We start from the raw sequence: 18,264 nt of genomic DNA, 5'->3' as shown, positions 1-18,264 counted from the left end.
GCAATAAAATCTATGTGAATAGAATTTCTGGATAAAAATAAATTAGAGGACTCCTTTGTATTCTGAGGATACTACATGTCCTTTGTTGAAAGCAGCCTGAAGAAAATGATTATGGCTTGAGATCTGGCTTTGAGGGGGGAAAAAGTGTACTATCAATGGTACAGATGCTTTCAGGAAAAAATAGATTCTTTCTCAGAAGAAGAAATATTTTCCACCCAATAGCATAATTTTTATATAGAATACCTTTACTACAGACATTTTTTGTATAAATTAATGATTAACCAATATTATATCTTTATGTTCCGCTGCTAAGATATTATGATGATATGTGCCATAAAAGTAAAATAGATATATAAATAAGCACATATTTTGATAGTTTTGTGTACAATTAGTACAGGAGGTACAAGTATCTAACTTATGTCAACAAGTAGCCTTTACCAGTCAAGAAAGCTGATTTTTTTAAATTTTTTATTAATTAATACAAAATATCAAAAATGAATGTAACATTTTAAGATACAACCAGTCCCCTAAAATATCTATAAAGACAAATATCTATTTTCCATCAACAGTGCTCCCTCAAGAAGGCTGATTTTAATGACAAGAACAATTTATTTCTCTCTGGGTAGGTAGAAACAGTTGGACTCAGCTTCTTAAGAGCCTTTGTTCATGAACATCTGTGTTGAAACTCCTGTAGTTAACAGATGAAACTGGCAGTAAAAAAGTGATTAAGGCTTCCTATAATGTCATCGTCGATTTTTGTGGACCTCTACACAATAATTATGGGACGGGGGAGTGGGGGGGGAGTGATCTGACTTGTTATTGTAGCACTTATATTCAGAAGACTACCAGTACAAGCCCTTTTGTGACAAATGATATTATTCTGTTCTTTTCATTATTCTGCAAGCAGTGACATGCTTTTTGTTAATTATATTATGTGGTTGTTGCACAAAGCATGAAAGATGAAGGTTTGCCCATCCAGTGGTTTAATCACGTGCAGGCAACAAAAAAAAATATTTTAGCCATGCAAGTCAATTTGAAAATTAAATACTGGAATTATATATGATATACCAGTGCTACTGCTTTATACTGATATAATCTTTTCCCTGTTTGTGTTACTTTACAAAAGCCACTGTTATTGTCTCTATGATACAGTTAGAGAAACAGAAGCAGAAAAGTGAAGTGAATTTCCCATGTTTATTAGGGGTGTGCAAAATGGGCCATATTCAATTCGGATTTGGATTCAGCCTGAATTGGGGACAGAGATTCTATTAGTTGATTTGTCTCTGATTCAATTCGGCTGAATCTGAATCTCAAGATTCAATGCTGATTCAGAGAATCAGCGATTCGGCCATAGACACAGCTTTAAATGTTTTTTCTACATACCTCAAGGTATCAGGCATGGTTCATGAATGCTGCAATGATGGGGCAGATGGAGCATCCCACAGGAGCACAGGGGGCCCCCCTACAAGCTCGGCAGCGAACCCAGAAGTGGACCAGAAGTACTTCCAGTCCACTTCCGGGTCTGCCGCTGAGTGTCCTGGGGAGCCTCCCCGTGCCTCCTCGGCTCAGTGATTGGCCGCAGGGGGAACCCGGGTGCCCCTCCAGACCAAGGAGGCACCACTCGCCGAGCCTAGGGTGCTCAGAGGGGCCCCCCGGTACGCTGCCCAGTGGACCCAGAAGTGGACTGGAAGAGCTTCTGGTCCACTTACGGGTCTGCTGTCAAGTGGTCTGGGGAGCCCCCCATGCTCCTGTGGGATTCTCCATTTGCCCCAGCATTGCAGTATTCACGAGGCACCTGGTACCTTGTGGTATGTAGAAAAAACATTTAAAACTGTGTCTATATCCAAATTGCCGAATCTCTCCAAATGGATTTGGAGGGTTCTGATTCTATTCAGAAAAATTAAAGGGTCTCCTGATTCAATTCAGATTCTGAGTTTCAGCCACTGAATCAAATCAGGGACCAAAGCTTCACAGAGCCCTAATGTTCATACACTGAGGCAGTGCCTGAGCAAGAATTAGATTTCCTAGAGTTCTTGGCTCTCATTCCTGTACTTTGTAAATCACACCATTCTTTTTTCTGTTCTATGATGTTTGCACATTGAATGCCTATCACAATACAGAATCTCAGGCCACCCCACTGTTAACATTACGCTTAGTTGAAAATGAATGTACAAGAAGGCTGCACTAAAGGTAGCATGCTCATAGGGAGATGATTAGCTCCATGAATCTGATTCACACAGCCCTGATGTAAGTTACAGCCACTGCTTTGGGGTTTCAGGTATAACTTATATTAGCAGGAAACTTAACACAGTTCACTACTGTGTGGCCTCCTTTGCAACCTCCCTGACCCTAAGTTTGGGGGCTCAGCAGATGCAAATTACATTCTCCAATCTCTGTTGACCCTTACATAAGCATCAGGACACAGAAAGCCTATATTTCAAGGCAAGGGTTTTCACATCACTAGCTTAATTTTTTCCAGGAGGCTGGGCATTTTGTGCCCAAAAGCTTTTATAACATATTGCCTCAAGTATATAGTTGATTCAGTAAAAGGTATCACTAAAAATCCTTCTGTTCCATATATTTCCTGGACCAACATGTCCATAACAACACTCCAACACTCCAACTATTTTCAAGGATTTCAAGTGACCCTTACTTTGTCATTTCTTCCAAAATTTGCAACAGCAATTTATATTTTCAGTTCAGCAGCTCATGTAGTAGTCTCAGCCAGATATGTACAAAAGATAGTCCTCAGTCCTTATTGTTCAGATAAATTCTAGGAAAATGTGACCCACTCCCCCACTACCTCTTTGTTGCTCTCTGTCTCTCTCTCACACATATATACATTAATGGAAGTCTATGGGTCTTAGAGATAATTTCAGGTTCAAGGAAATTGTCAGTTGTACAACATAAATGTACAAGTATAGTGTACGAAGTACAATATAAGATGCACAAAGTGTTAAATATGTAACTGTAAAAGGATGAAGTTCTTTAGAGTGCCATAAAAGAAACACTCAAATTAGTATACAATGCACATTTTACAAATTTGTAGCATAGAGGCATGGAATATTGGATTCATGTACATTTTAATTTGGTGATGGAATGCAAATTCTTCCTACTTAGAAATTGTACTGTGTTTTATTTCATAATTTTGGAAATGACCATGTACAACAAGACTGTTTATGTTGTGTTAAACTTAGTGAAATTACAGCAATGTAAAGCTGGTACTCTGATGAATATCACCTTTGGGATGTATTGGTAAATAGCGATTCATGTATATTTCACAGCTAAAATGGTCTTTATTAAGAGTCAGCATTTATTTTTCCACACACTGATATCTGAGATTATCTTGGTATTTCCCTAGTTAGAATAGATAATACCTTTGTTAACTGTTGGTAAGTGTTGGGAAATATTGACTTTTTTAACGAGTCTTCTGTTTTTAAAATAAATACTAGAAGATATATTATCCAAAGCAAATGTTTTCAACCGGGGTGCTGCATATTCTACAGTGCCATGAGATCGTTTTCAGGGTGCTATGGGGTATCACGCAATATTACTACTGTTAAATGTGCACATTTCTTCACATGATTCATAGAGATTTCAAATAGGACTCCATAATGTCAAAAACACAGCACTGTCCTGCTGTGGTTTATCTGAGTTCTGTGCAACAAGAATTGCTCTACTATTTTTCTGACAAGTGAAAGATAAGAGCTGGCATTTTCTGAGCTGATCTGGCTTTGGGTCTAACGAGAGATACCTTGAGTCTAAATTGAGAAGCACTGGTCTAAGGAATGAAATACCTCTGACAGGCATCATGTGACTATTCCTGCGTAGTTTGAAAATTTACCTCTTCTGCAACGCTGTGTCAATTACCATCAAAACAGTGTTGTATTAATAACCTGTTGTTTGCTTACTAGAGCCGTATTTGGATGAAGGATGTCTCTTGATAATCATAGTAATGGAAAGGCCTTAAGAAATGTTCTTTGTAGATCTGATTGCAAGATAAGAATTATCAGGAAAAAAATGTCCCCCTATTTATCAAAAAAAAGTGGAATATTTTGACTAGCTCTCATTATGTGAAGTTGAGCATGAAGAAGGACTGACTCTTAGCTTTTTTCTTCTTGCAGGCTGGTGTTTGCAAAGCTGAAGCTTTTAATGATAGCCATAGAATACAAATCGGAAAAACGGGAAAGCAGGTATGTCAATGACTATCAAATCTAACAGATTTTTTGGAATGCAAATGGACAATTTGGTCTGCTTTTTTTTTTCAGAAAAAAAGACATTGCTATTCTTACACCTTTGAAAGCATTTCAAAGCATAATTAATATGGCATCACTTTACACCAGTTCACATAATCCTGGCAGGATCTCTCTCCATGTCTCTACACCCAAACAAATTTAATGTCAAATACCTTGTTTCAGGATAAAAGATATTTTTATGAGCAATCTTCCTCAATAAATATAATTTAATATCAATCAAATAACAACTTCTTTTATATCCTTTGCCTTACAAAGGAATGTGTCAGCTCCAGTTCAGAGTCCAACATATTTTACTAGACTGTCAGGAATGGAAAATGGGAAGACACTAACTATCTTATAATAATACTACCTATTATGTGCTGCATGAATTCCTCAGAATAATATGAATAAGCTATGGAGAATTAATTTTAGTAAGAAAATTTCAGTATATCAATTTCTTTTTCTATCAAAAAGTGATTAAAGGTTTTCTATAGTTAGTAATAAAAATTCACATGCAGACAAAGGATGCTTTAGGTTTTTTAAAATTATTGCATTTTTTTTATATGAGAACAAATAACAGTCTGAGCTAATGTATATTGTAGTCAAATTTACACTTAATCTACTGGGGCTTTCATCCCTGCATTTACATTATGTTCAGCCCCATTATATCTGGAAATGTCAGAAAAAAAACCCTCTTACAATGTGTTCTCCCTGGTTGTGATACAGTGTAATTTAGGTTTGCAATCATATTAAATATTTTTGCAGTATGTTAGGAACATACCTCTGGGTTTATATTAAAAATATGGAAATATAAAGTCTAAGCTGAATTTTATCCTTACTTGGCCTAAAACTCTTACGGTTTTAAGATGATGCAATAAAATTATGCACACACACAAACACAAATATGTGTGTATGTGTGTATATATTTGTGTACACACACACACACACGCACATACATAATTTTTTGGCACCTGCTCACATAAAACCATTGATAGATAACACTGAGTTTATACAACCTTAGAGTTTACCAGAACAACAAATTCTCTCAATGAACCAAGTGTCATAAGTTCTTTGAGATTTTGAAGGCTTTCATATTCTTCCATGCCTTCATTTAAAGACTCTTTCCTGATCTTCATTTAATTATCCATGTTTCTATTTAAAAAACCTTTGAAAAGGAGAAGGGATATCTGTTACAAAATCCAAATCTGTTTCTTTGTTATGTGAGTATTCCCATGTACATGTTTTCATCTTTTTGACAAGTTATGTGTGAAATGGTGTATGTGATGCTCAATATTCTTTTTGTCATGAAGATTAAGGGACTGCTATTTTGTCAGAATCTTGAAATGTTTTTTGACTCCCATGGGCTCATCTTAAAATAAACACTTTCCATTGATCAAACTCATTCTGTGTTAGCTGATGTAAACTAAACCAGTTGTTGGTCTTGTATGTTAAATCAATTTAATCCATTTTTAGAAAGGACATTAATGGACACTTTTTACATGAAGCATTAATTTATATTGGTTCTCACCAAGAATTCCCAACTCTTTGCAGATACTGCTTCCATGGTCATTTAGTGACCATAAGATATGAAACTGTAGTCTTTCTATAGTAATATGGGAGATGTCCCAGGACTCCTATGAGAATCTTGCTGACAACTTCAAGGGAAGCTGGAATGAATCCTTAATCACAGAATGTATAGAAATCTCAAGTAAAGTAACAGTAAGACAGGGCATTTCTTACCTACATTCACACAATTTAAAAGTTCATAATTAATAAGATTGATAGGAAGAACACATCGACAATTTAGGGAACAATACTAAAGATGACATATTAACCCTTTTGAGCTTATGTTTAATATAGCTAGACATCAATATATAAGTAAACTTGTTTGAATATCAGACTTTGCTATAATAAACCAGTGTCAAAATGGTACCTCTTGCTGTGATGTACCAGTGACTGTTCTAGGGTTCAGTATCTTGTGAACATCAGGGCCAACATATTTTCATTTCTATAGAAACTAGGAATAACTACTTTTCTATGACATGTAACATTAATTTATAGCCCTGAGCTCTATGTCATAGTGGACCACAATATCATACCATTCTGCTACCATTTTACCTTTCTGTTTTTTTAGCCCAAATCAGCATGCATTTAAGCGTGTACTTAAAATAATGGTAAAAATTAATGTAATACATTGATAGGCATGCTTTAAAATCAAGTAAAATCCCATTGACTTACCAAAGGCCTGAGATTTAAGCCTTCCTGAATTGGAACCCAAAGCATTCATTACTTACATTTTAGGGGGTCTTGAATCATACCAGTTCTGTCAGGACCAATGAAAATTTTCTATTAGTTAGTTCTTCATAAGTAATCAGAAGGCATCATCCCTCTTCCTCAGGATCCATTGTTATTTATAAAAACATGTAATATTTCTACATGAATAAACAATCTGCTCCTGTGTTTGCACAGAACTCTCTTTGAAGTTAGTGAGTTGGATGCTAGAATTACAGGATCATTTGTACTAGTGCAAGGTTGTCCCGCTGGTGGTTTGCAAGGGGTTAATAACTGACCTGACCCATGGGCTCCCTCCCAGTTGCCACTTCTCCCACTGCTCCTGCTGCACCTGCTTCCAGAATCTCCAGGCTCTCCCGCTCCCATTCCTCCAGGTTCTGCTTCTTGCACTGCCTTTCGGGGCAGGCTGTCATGGGCAGGGCCCATTGTGGCCCAGACAACCCATGTCCTGCATGGGGAGTTGTGCTTCCCCCTGTGAGGAGGGGTGGGGAGGCAGAGTCCAGGTGTGACAGTCAGGGGCCTGCTGTCTATGCAGATTATGGATCCTGGTCACTCAAAAGTTGGAAAGCCTTGTACTAGCGCACAGTTATCTACAAAGACACAGTGTGGAATCCTAAGGATTTATAAATTAGGGTACATTTTTGCCAATATTATCAAACACAGGGACAGATCCTCAGCAATTTTAAATCAGCATAGCTCCCTTTAGGTCATTGGTACTGTGTTGATTCATACCATCGATAGTGTTTGTTCTCCCTACTAGTCTTAGTTGTACTGTTCAAAGTATAAACCACAATCCTGTTAGCAGTATTGGGGCCTTAGCGCATAGGTGTTTCATGATTCTACTGAATTTCTTACAAGTAGGACTTAAACATGCTTTTAAAACGTTTATGAAAATTGAAGTAGAGTTAATATGGTCTTACACATGTAAGATATTTTTAAAACAAATATAATGACCATATACAGGCTATATTTTGTTCATTATAGATTTCTACTCTTGCATCTAGACCATAATTACACTTTTCTTTTAGCACTCAACAAATCACTTAATATTCCTTATACTTAGGTTTAATTTTTAAGAGACAATTTAGAGTTTAGATCTTCTTTGAGGATCTATTATCACAGATCCTTGCAACTGTGTACTATCTCAATGACAGCAATGGGTCTCTGCCCAGGCATAGAGGGCTGCACAAACTGATTGCAGGTGAGATTGTGAATCAGCTGTTAGTGCACTTGAAGTAATTTATTCTACTTTGGAACTAATGAACTTTGATATGGTCAGTCTTAATATGTATGAGGAACTCTTTTTTCAGATTTACTCTTGTTTCTATGATGTAGTCTAAAAAAGCTAAAATATTGTAAAATATTTATTTTTAGTCCAGTTGTGGAAATGCCTTTTCTCTATGAGAAATATGTTAGTTTACAGGAACATGGGGAGAATCATTCTGAGATTGTTAAAGTGAAAATTTCTAACATTTCTAAGTGACTGCACTACAGCCGCATCAATGTAAAATACAAAGACCAGCATAAATCACAGTCCCTCAATGCCAGTCCCATTTCTTTTTTATATCTTATTTTCTCCAAATATAGGCAAGGATGAAAACTTAACCAACATTCTTCCCTCTTGCACCCTGTGTTTGACTCCTTCTGTTAAATTTTCTCTGTCTTTCCATTTATTTGTTCTCATTCTCAACAGAAAAACCTTTTTTAACGTTACAGCGTTTGGAGAATTTTAAATAAAGGGTTTTTTTGTGTTTGTTTTGGTGTCAGTTGATTTCTTATCAAAGTGTTTGATTTGCAATTTTTTTCTTGTCGTTTGCAGAAGCCGAAAGCGGTATGCCCTCTTCGTTACCTTTCCTTCCAACCTCAACCCTACCTTCACTCCTCCTAACTTCAGGACTAATTCCTTGCCAAGAACTCAGGAAGATAACACCTTTGTCTATCTTTCTCTTTATATATGTACATATATATATATATATATATATATTCATGTGTCCGTGTGTGTGTGTGTGTGTATATATATATATATATATGTATATATATGCATATTTATATGAGCCCCCAATTTCAAGGAGAGAGAATAGCATTTTGTTTCTCTGTTGGTTCTTGTGATTCATGCACTAACTTCTTTGCAGGAAATATGGAATAAAATATAAACTGTAGGACTTTTTACCTTATGACATCTTTGGTATATCAGATTAGTACTTTTGGAAAACAGACTTTCTGCTGTATGCCATCTTTTCTTCCCTCTCTTTTTTTCCCATTTGTTTTGTATTGTGATGGTGTATCCTCTGTATCTACCATATTGTCCTCATATTCACATCCTTATTGATGTCTTCCCTCCCCCCACAAGTCTTTTTTTTAAACATATTCTATAATACAGTAGTTCATGTTCTCTTGTAGTTTCACTTCCCATGAACAATGACCAAATGGCTGATTATTTGCATTGCCAATCCAGTTTTGAACCAGGTTAATCACTATAAAGTACACATTAAAGTTACCATATTGTTCCACTGAAGTACCCATGGGTAGTTTGTATTCTGTGTTCATATTAATTTTAATACATGAGCTCATTATTGAAATAACTCACTGAATAAGTTTGCTTCTTTAGTTCTGTTCTTTTCTTGTGTTGGCATGATTTGCATATTCTTATAAACTCCCATGTTATGGCCTCACACCTTTAGCTACAGCTCATTCTGCCATTTTTGGTATGAATGAAATAAATATGGCATGGCCTATCAAATCCTTATATTTTAACTGCTCATCATGGTCTAACAGTTAATAATGCTCTTTCTCATTGTTAAGTCATCTTTCAATTTCCTACATTCCAGTTTTCCATACTCCAGTCTTATTTGTCATGTCTATTCTGTTGCGTGTTTGCGTCTTATTTTTTTTCTTCTGTTTAGTCTTATTCTTCTGTGTTGTTTTTAGTAGATGTGTGAAAAGAGAGGTGGCTTCCTGTCAGTTTGGCATTATTGATATGATCCAACTGCAGAGAAGTTACTGCAACACTTAGCATCTTCAAGGATCTGCAGTTGTTGCACCTCTACTTGGCTTCTTGCTTATGAGTATATTTATCTTGTGGTGAAGGCATGCTGATGGTGGCATGATGAGTAGTGCAAAATTGTGATAGAAAGTGCAGTTGCTTGCTCCCAGAATAAAATACGTTATGTTGCTCAGTTAATTTATTGCCATTGTATTGCTTGTCAGTATCTTCTTCAACCAAAAAAAAGACAGCTATTTTAAAGAGCATTGATTTCAGTATTGCTATTGTTAGTTCTAATGGGTACTGGGTATAATGGACATGGTGCACACCTCCTAGGGGTTGGCGATCTTGTTAAGGGCTTAACTCCTGGGAGCAATCTTTCATTTGTTTGTGGTAACTGGGCTTTAATATACTGTAGCATGTAATGTCGTATTGTGTTTTTTTTGCCTTGTATCTTTTTAGTGTCTTATGCACTGATTTTGTGTATAGTTGTATGGAATCTGTATTAATGTCAATCTTAGAGCCCAGAAGAAAGAAGCAATGCCTCTTGAGTTACAAGTGCTGAATAGTTGGTATACATACAATCTCATTATGGGATCTGTGTACCTACCACACACAAAGCTTTTGAGAGATACCCTGGAAAGCCTTAATATTTCAAATTATATCTATATTCATTTGAATTACATGGCAAATATAAGGAGGCTATTACACTAATATTATGCATTTCATCTGGGTATAGCATGAGCCAATTTAAAATGAGAGCTGTGTCTATTGAACTTTGTAATGCTATATAGTCAATAACATCACATTTCCTTGTTATAACATTCTAATTCAGTACTGATCAATATAGTATACTGCTAATATTTGACTTTCATGGGGAATGGTACAGTACATCCACCACAAGATTTAAAACAGGTTTTTATCATTCATTTACTCAGAAGCTTGCCATTAATTCTTTATTTTAAAAATGGGCCCTTGTTTTTAGCCAGGGATCAATAGTATTTAGGGGATTAGCAGTAAAATCTGAAGAAGGGGGATGTTGCTAAATCAGAAAAGGTTCCCATTTGGGGATTACATTTTCAGAAATTGAATTTGCTTTGTAGCATTAGAAAACAGGTTTTAGTCACCTAGAGATTTTGAAGTTTGTTGCCCTATGATAGTAAAATATATGGACTTCATACCACTGAAGGGTGAGACTGGCAAAGACTGGAGCTATGGAGGGTTCTCCTAGCTCGGCTGATGCACCTCTGTTCTGACTGCCACCACTCCTATGTCTTCTAGTTTTGGACCTCAGCAAACCCCCATTATGGATTCTTTCTATTATCCTGCTACCTTTTATGCTATCTGTCCTGGGTTTCCACATATATCTTTCAATGTGTCATACTAATTCCTGACTCACCTCTTCCCAGGCAATACAATACCTGGTCTTTCCTGGGGAAAGACAGACAGTCTTCCTAGATTTTGACATGGTTTTGTGCTGTGAATTTTTTATCTGGGAGCCAAGCTTATATTTATTTTCTTTTTTATCCATAAATAAAACAGTATCTACTGAGTCAAAAGTTCAACATGTCACTAAGTCTTTCCACTTACTCGTTTAATACTTGTATAGAAACCCAATACATAGAGCCTAACATTAATATAGCATCAAGAACTTACTGACCATTATTTCTGTTCTTCAAGGAGGAGATAACTGGATATTATAGGAAGGCAAAGATCCATTCTATCCTTCTCTGAAATCTTTATACATTAAAAATAGATCTGAAAGAATTTTTTTCATATGTTCTAATAGCAAGGAACAGAATTACCTGGTAGCAAATTTTCTATCATTATTTTACTCAAGGAAACATAATGCTAGTTCAACAAGTCTGTCTTATTTGAAAGGAAGAGACTCCTATAAATATTGCATAGCTCTGGCAATAAGTCAAAGATTCACGGTTGATGGAAATTACTCTTAACAGGAAGCGGCAGGTTACTTTCCATGGTGCTCAATGATGATTTATGTATTAAACTTCAAACTATCCAGTGCCCAAGCTATCTATAAGACAGTGTAATAGTACTAAGTGTTAGACTACCTAGAAAGTCTTGTGACTAGTTATCAAAGCCTTATTGCATTTTGATGCCCAGAGAGAAGGCATTGTGCAGTTAACTTATTGATGTAATATAAATTTACAGTATTTCATTTTTTTTCCTGCACACTAACATATTGGTACACTGATGGGTACCCCCATCAGAGGAATGTAAAACAAAAATTAATAATGCGCACAACTCTGTTTCTATGATTTGGTGAGCTTTCAGGGGAGCCTGTATTTAGAAGCTAGCAGTGGACAGTTTGTACATTTAGGCTAAGTATAGACAGTCAGAAAGCCTGAGGTTGAATCGGTTCAATCTTCACAGGTTAGTCTAAGCTGCATAAATGGAACCAATAAACAACTGAACAGACGTTCACTTTTGATTCTGGAAATGCAGCCACATGCCTGCAGTGGTCCAGGCCACAAACCAGGGGGCGGTAGAACATACCTCCCTGCTCGGCTGGAACAAACAGCTTAGGCCAAGGCTAGCCTGCCCACCATAGAAGGCAGAGGGGGTTGTGGGGAAGCCGCAAAGTATCCTGGGATGCTGGGGGACTGTGAGTTAATTTAAAACTGGAGGGGATCTGACAGAAGTTCAATAAATTGATTTAACCTAAATCAGTTAAGTCTGATACTGTATCCATCCAGTTTATTTTAAACCAGTTTTGACCATTTTGAAAGCAGTTTATGTGCTCTGAACTTCTGTTGTGTTACAGATTTGAACCCATTTCTGATGACTTGTACTGGTTTATGTATAATTTCTGTCCTTAGCCTTAAAACATAGATAGTGCTTAGCACCTTGGGAACTCAATCGGCAGGAGCACTAGGGAGTTATTATCAGATATCACTTCCATGTAGGCACTTATTTCTTAACAATCTCTTGGATAGATTAAATCATTTGAGCTTCTTACTCAGTCTTGTTGCTCTCTTTTGAATGATTTTTTTTACATTTTTTTAAGCTGTAGTCACAATACTGTATTCTAGTAGTGGTCTCACTGATTCCAAAGATTAAGGTATTATCACCACTTCAGTCTTACTTGGATATTCAAGTTTTCATTTGCTATCTCTGCTATTGATCAAAGTGTGAACACATGTTCAATTGTTTATCTACCATAATGCCTAAGTAATTTAGGGCTTTGTTGCATTGCTTATATGTCTTATATGACCTATATTATTTTCTCTTAGGTGTGTGAGTTTTTGCATCCTGTTAAATTAAAAGGCTTGTTGTTCAAATGAACCCACCTTCCAAATTGACAGAGACTTTGTTACATTTCAGATAATAGTAGAACAGAGGCTTCCATATGGCCTGCAGAAATTTAACTGGAAGTCCTTGGAGATTTTGTTGGTCAGATGGACCAGTGGATCTGGTCCTTCTTCCTAATTCCAGATGCTAAAATGTATTACATTCCACTAAAAATGCATTAAATATTTTTCCTTTAACAAATCAATGTGATGCTACATGCTCTACTTAGTTATGAATAGAAGAGCAGAAGACTCAGGAGACTATCTTTGCTTTAAAGTATTATTCATTCCATAGAAAAATGTGAAAATCCCTTATGGACCTGGGCACTGTCCAAGAAGTTATACATCAGAAGCTTTCTACCTGGCTGTTACTTCATTAGAGCCAAACCTAACCTAAATCAGGAATGTAATTAAATTGGGAAATTCTATAAGTTCTTTATAAGTTTTGAAATATTGGATATGTCTTGTCTGATTTGATAGATTGGATTTATATACAAAAAATGATCAAATGGTATTTTATGATACCTATTTGCAAAACTCAGAGGCTGACATATTTCATTGTTCTATATCATACTTAACAATGTCTCCAATTCTTGCCATTCAGTTGGGGGAAAAAATAAAATAGACCTGTAAACAGATGAGACAAATATGATACTGAGTGAAGTTTTCTTTTTCAAAATCAAATTTATACCCATCCCCATTTTCTCAACTTTTGAGAGACAAAATATTGATGCATATGATACAAACGGTGGGTTATCTGGACAGATTAAGCATATACTAGTTTTTGTAAAGCAGCAGTTGCAACTGATAATAGATTTTTGTGTTACTGTTGTAACTGATGTGCAGTAGATAAAACTTGCTTCAGTCTCGTTGGTATTTGCATTGTGTGTACATCCATGTGAGAGAACAAAATCTAGCTTGCATCAACTCCTACTCTTATTTATTATGAATAGCTATGATGAAACATATTTCTGCTTATTCCCTTCAGAAGATTTTGTTGTTTTCAGTATATTACATGTTACTACAATCATGAATGTATATTTTGTGATTATGACCTAGTGTAGCATAAGATCTTCTTACAAATATTTAATCATGTCAGTGTTGCACGCATGTGCATAGCACACAGCATTACTGAATAGGTGTTGATTATGCCTGTGTGAATAGGGAATTATTTGTTTCGGATTTGGATTTGGCCGATTCAGAGGACTAGTCCTGGCATTTAAACAAACAAACAAACAAACAAAAAACCCTGTACTCACGAGCCGCAGGAATGGTGATGCGGGCCTCTGGGCACTTGTGGCAGAGCCACTCCCCCCCTGCAGCAGTGGGCAGTGGGTACAGCCCCCCTCCTCCGCTTGGCACCCTCATGGCAACTGCCCCATGGTGCGGGTGCAGCACGGCTCAGCAGGGCACTGTGCTCTGCCTGGGAGCTGAGGCCACTGGGGCTGGGCGCTGCTGAGCTCCAGCTGACTGCTGGAGCCACCCCAACTCCCAGATAGCATGCAGTGCCCTGCTCAGCCATGCTGCAACCGTGTGGGTGCCAGACAGGGGGGTGATCCCCACTGCCCTCCACTGCCCCACAACATGCAGGGGGGCTCTGCCACGACTACCCAGAGGCCCCAGTCACCACTCCTGCAGCCAGTGACTGCGGAGCTTTAAAAAAAAAAAAAGCCCTGCACTCACCAATTGCAGGAGCAGCAATTGAGGCCTCTGGACATTCATGGCAAATCACCCCCATGCAGTGTGGTGCAGCAGGGATCACCCCCTGTGCCTGCCTGTGTGGCAGATGCCCTATCATGTGATCATGTGGATGCAGCATGGCTAAGCAGGGTGCTGCATGCTGTCTGGGAGCTGGGGCCACTGGGGCTGAGTGGTCCTGGGCTCCAGCTGACAGGTGGAGCTGCCCCAGCTCCCAGACAGGATGTGGTGCTCTGCTGAGCCGCACTGCACCTGTGCCATGGGGCAGCTGCCACACAAGTCCCAAGCTGGGGGGGAGGGATCCATGTTGCATGGGGGAGCTCTGCCACAAGCCTTCAGAGGCCCCAGTCCATGCTGCCAGAGCCGGTGAGCGGGGGGGCTTTTTTTTTCTGTTTTGTTTTTTTTACAGTGCTGGGAGACTGGGCTGGGCAGGGGATGGGAACAGGCAGGACAGCCATGGGGGCTTCTCCCGTGGCTCCTCCAGCCATGCCTGCCTCTGCCCCACCTGGGGTAGCCACGGGGGCTCTTCCCTGCTTGCCCAGCCAGCGAGGGGGGGGCAGCATGGTGCAGGTGTGGCTCACTCTGGGCAGAAACAGCACAGAGCTCCTACTCTCAATGCTCCCACACCTGCATCCTGTGCCCCCTGTCCTCCTCCTTGAGTAATGTGCACCCCCCACCCCAGCTGGGTAGCTTGTCCCAGCCCCAATCCCTCCCTCCCTCCCCCATGCCTCTTCTCTTCCCCCTCCCCCAACCCCAAGAGGCTTACCAGCTGGAGGCAGCTTTTACTTGGTTTCCCAATTTGATTCAGATTTAGAGATTTGGTCCCCGAGTCAGGCCAAATCTCCTTCGAATCGAATCAGCTACCAAAGCTTTGCACAGTCCTAGTGTTCATTGGTGTTACTCAGCCGCTGCACCTATAAATCAGAGTCCCATGGGAAAATATTTTCTTATCATTGTATTAATATTACATATTGATTGTAGTTGTCTGTTATGTCAAATATTAACTGTGTAATGGCCACGTTAGACTGCTTTTTTAAGTTTAGGTAAAAATTGTTTGTTTCATTTTCTAAGAAAATCAATAGAGAGACAGAAACATGAAATTTGGCAGGAGGTTTCTTTCTGTGACTTCTACTGTTCTTACAGGGAACAGAAAGGTTGAAATTTGGCCATATTACAAAGCTTTCAGCATCTCAGTTTGCATATTCTCGTTAGAGGTTCACTGAGTTTAACAACTAAATTTTGAGAATTTACTTTTGCATTGAGCATACTCAGGAACTTAAGGGCTAAACAGTAGGGCTGTATTCGATTCGGCGGATATTCGGCCTGATTTGGTGGCTGAACAGAACCCTCCAAATCGATTCAGACAGATTTGGACAGATTCAGCTATTCAGACATAGATATAGCTTTAAATATTTTTTCTACATGCCTCTAGGTAGCAGGGGCTCTGAACGCTGTGATGCTGGGACAGATGTAGCATCCCACAGAAGACATGGGGAGCTCCCCAGCATTCTCAGCAGCAGACCTGGAAATGGACCAGATGCACTTCCGGTCCACTTCCTGGTCCACCGGGGAGCACACAGGGGGGCCCCCCACACCTCCCCGGCTAGGTGACTGGTGCCTCCAAAGTTGGGGGGGGGCACCCAGGGTCCCCCTGTGGCTGATTGCTGAGCCAGGGGCCACAGGGGGCCCCCCAGTGCACTCCCTGGGAGACCTGGAAGTGGACTGGGAGTACTTCCAGTCCACTTCCAGGTTCACTGCCAAGCACACTGGAGAGCCCCCTGTGCTCATGTGGGACACTCTATGCACCCCAGCACTGCAGTGATCATGAGCTGTGCTGCTACCTCAAGGTATGTAGAAAAAAACTTTTAAAGCTGTGCCTGTGTCCCAATTACTGATTCACTAAATCAGCATCGAATCTTCAGATTCAGATTTGGCCAAATCAAATCAAGGACAGTGATCCGAATCAACAAATCAAATTACTGTCCCTGATTCAGGCCAAATCTGGATCGAATAGGGCCCATTTCGCACAGCCCTGTAGTAAAGAGGACTTCCCTTCAGTTGCTCTCCTGGCTGTTGTGATACTAGCTACCACATCTGAAACAAGCAAACAATCTTTCCTATGTTCTGGCTATCCTCTCTGCTGGCATCTAGCTACCAAGGATAAGAAAGCAACTGTATTTATATTCAAAGGGGATAGATATGAAGGAAATTAAATTGGTAAAAGATGGTGAGACTTGGATAGACTGGAAGGTAGAGGGAGATAGATTTAGATAAGATGGGCAAAGAAACTGGGACAAGGACCTGATAGGAAAGACTGAATGAAGAGTCCTGAAAGGAGATTGAGAGTTGAAATGGAGGAAAATCTGGGATTGGGTTTAGGATAAGGAACAAAGTTTGATGGAGACAAGGAACTAGGAAACAAGGGCCATCATGAAGTGTGTGGGAAGAAGTATTTTGGAGAGAGAGAAATAGAGTGATCTGCAACTCTGGGAAACACTTTCCTGTAGAACTGTGAACAAAACCAAATATTCTGGAGTCTCAAGAACCTTTTGTTAGCAGATGTCTTTTAAATCTACTCGCAAAATGTTTGTCTCATCTCACTTTACTGCTGGTTCACAGAGGGTGGCAATTTACTGTTGATATCAGTCTGTGCAGTGGACCTAAAAAGTTTCTAATCCTGCTGATAACTCATGTGGGTTTCAGTAGGATGGAATTTTTGTTGGGTTTTTTTTTTTTTGGGGGGGGGGGGGAATTTGCTTGTTTGTTTGTTTTTGGTTTCTTTATTTTGCTTTTCTAAGAAGCTATAAAAGTGCATTAGAAAACTACATTAGAAGAAGAAAGTGAAAATCATAAGTTAGAAAATGCCAGAAATTGTCTGTGCAACTTTAATTTAAGCCTCTTTGTGTATATTTATGATACTGTCTTTAATCACATGATCACATATCTTTTTTGGAGGACCCCTGCTGTCCAGTGCATAAGATGAACTAAGATCTAGGGCTGAATCAGGGCTGCATGGTGTTGGAGGCCACTGCCAAGAGAGTGGTTTTCAACCTTTTTCATTTGCAGACCCCTAAAAAATTTCAGCACACACACATGCATGCCTGTTCCAGTTTGTAGACTGATATCACTGGGTGAGTGGAGGGGCCATGGGGCTGCAGCAATGACAGGTCCAACATGAAGCAGCAGCGGTGGCAGGATGAGAGGTGGGGTTTCCCAGCTGTGCTCTGAAGGTTGGTTCTGGGCGACCTGCTGCTGGTTTCAGGCAACAGCACCATGGCACTTCCCCTTTGAACGGGATCGCCATCTTTACAGCTACCTTTTGTGGACCTCCTAGATGTGCTCCATGGACCTCCTGGGGTTTGCGGCTCACAGGTTGAAAACCACTTCCTAGAGGTCTTCTGCCTCATTTATTAAGAAGTCAGAAAGTATGCAGTGAATAAGGCAGGAGATTTTAGAAAGAAAAAGGAAGGTCATGTGATTGAGTGACTCTTGATAACTGGCTTCTTTTTTGCCTTCTCTACAGAGTGCCTGTGTGATACTGGGTAAGACTTTTCATGGGTGGCTCCTCATTATGTACTCATCATTTTCTGAGTGTCCACCTTGAGAGCTTGTGCCACCTGATCTGCAAAAGAACTAAGCACTCACAATTGTAATTGAACTGAAGGTGCACCTTGAATAACAGTCCTCTAATGCCAAGTGCTCTGAAAACTCAGCTCCTAAGTGTCTGAAATTGAGCTCCCAGAGT

General features: G+C 39.2%; 1 protein-coding gene across 1 annotated transcript in view; it reads left to right on the top strand.

The window, feature by feature from the left end:
* Positions 1–18,264, top strand: part of KCNMA1 (potassium calcium-activated channel subfamily M alpha 1) — a 527,746-nt gene that overhangs the window by 291,795 nt on the left and 217,687 nt on the right. The window contains 1 exon segment of the mRNA XM_025212980.1: positions 4,125–4,193. Within this exon segment, the coding sequence (XP_025068765.1) occupies positions 4,125–4,193 (69 nt within the window).

This window comes from Alligator sinensis, unplaced genomic scaffold (genome assembly GCF_000455745.1).
Source record: "Alligator sinensis unplaced genomic scaffold, ASM45574v1 scaffold109_1, whole genome shotgun sequence".
NCBI classification, from domain to species: domain Eukaryota; kingdom Metazoa; phylum Chordata; order Crocodylia; family Alligatoridae; genus Alligator; species Alligator sinensis.
This window is presented reverse-complemented; position numbering and strand designations above follow the sequence as displayed.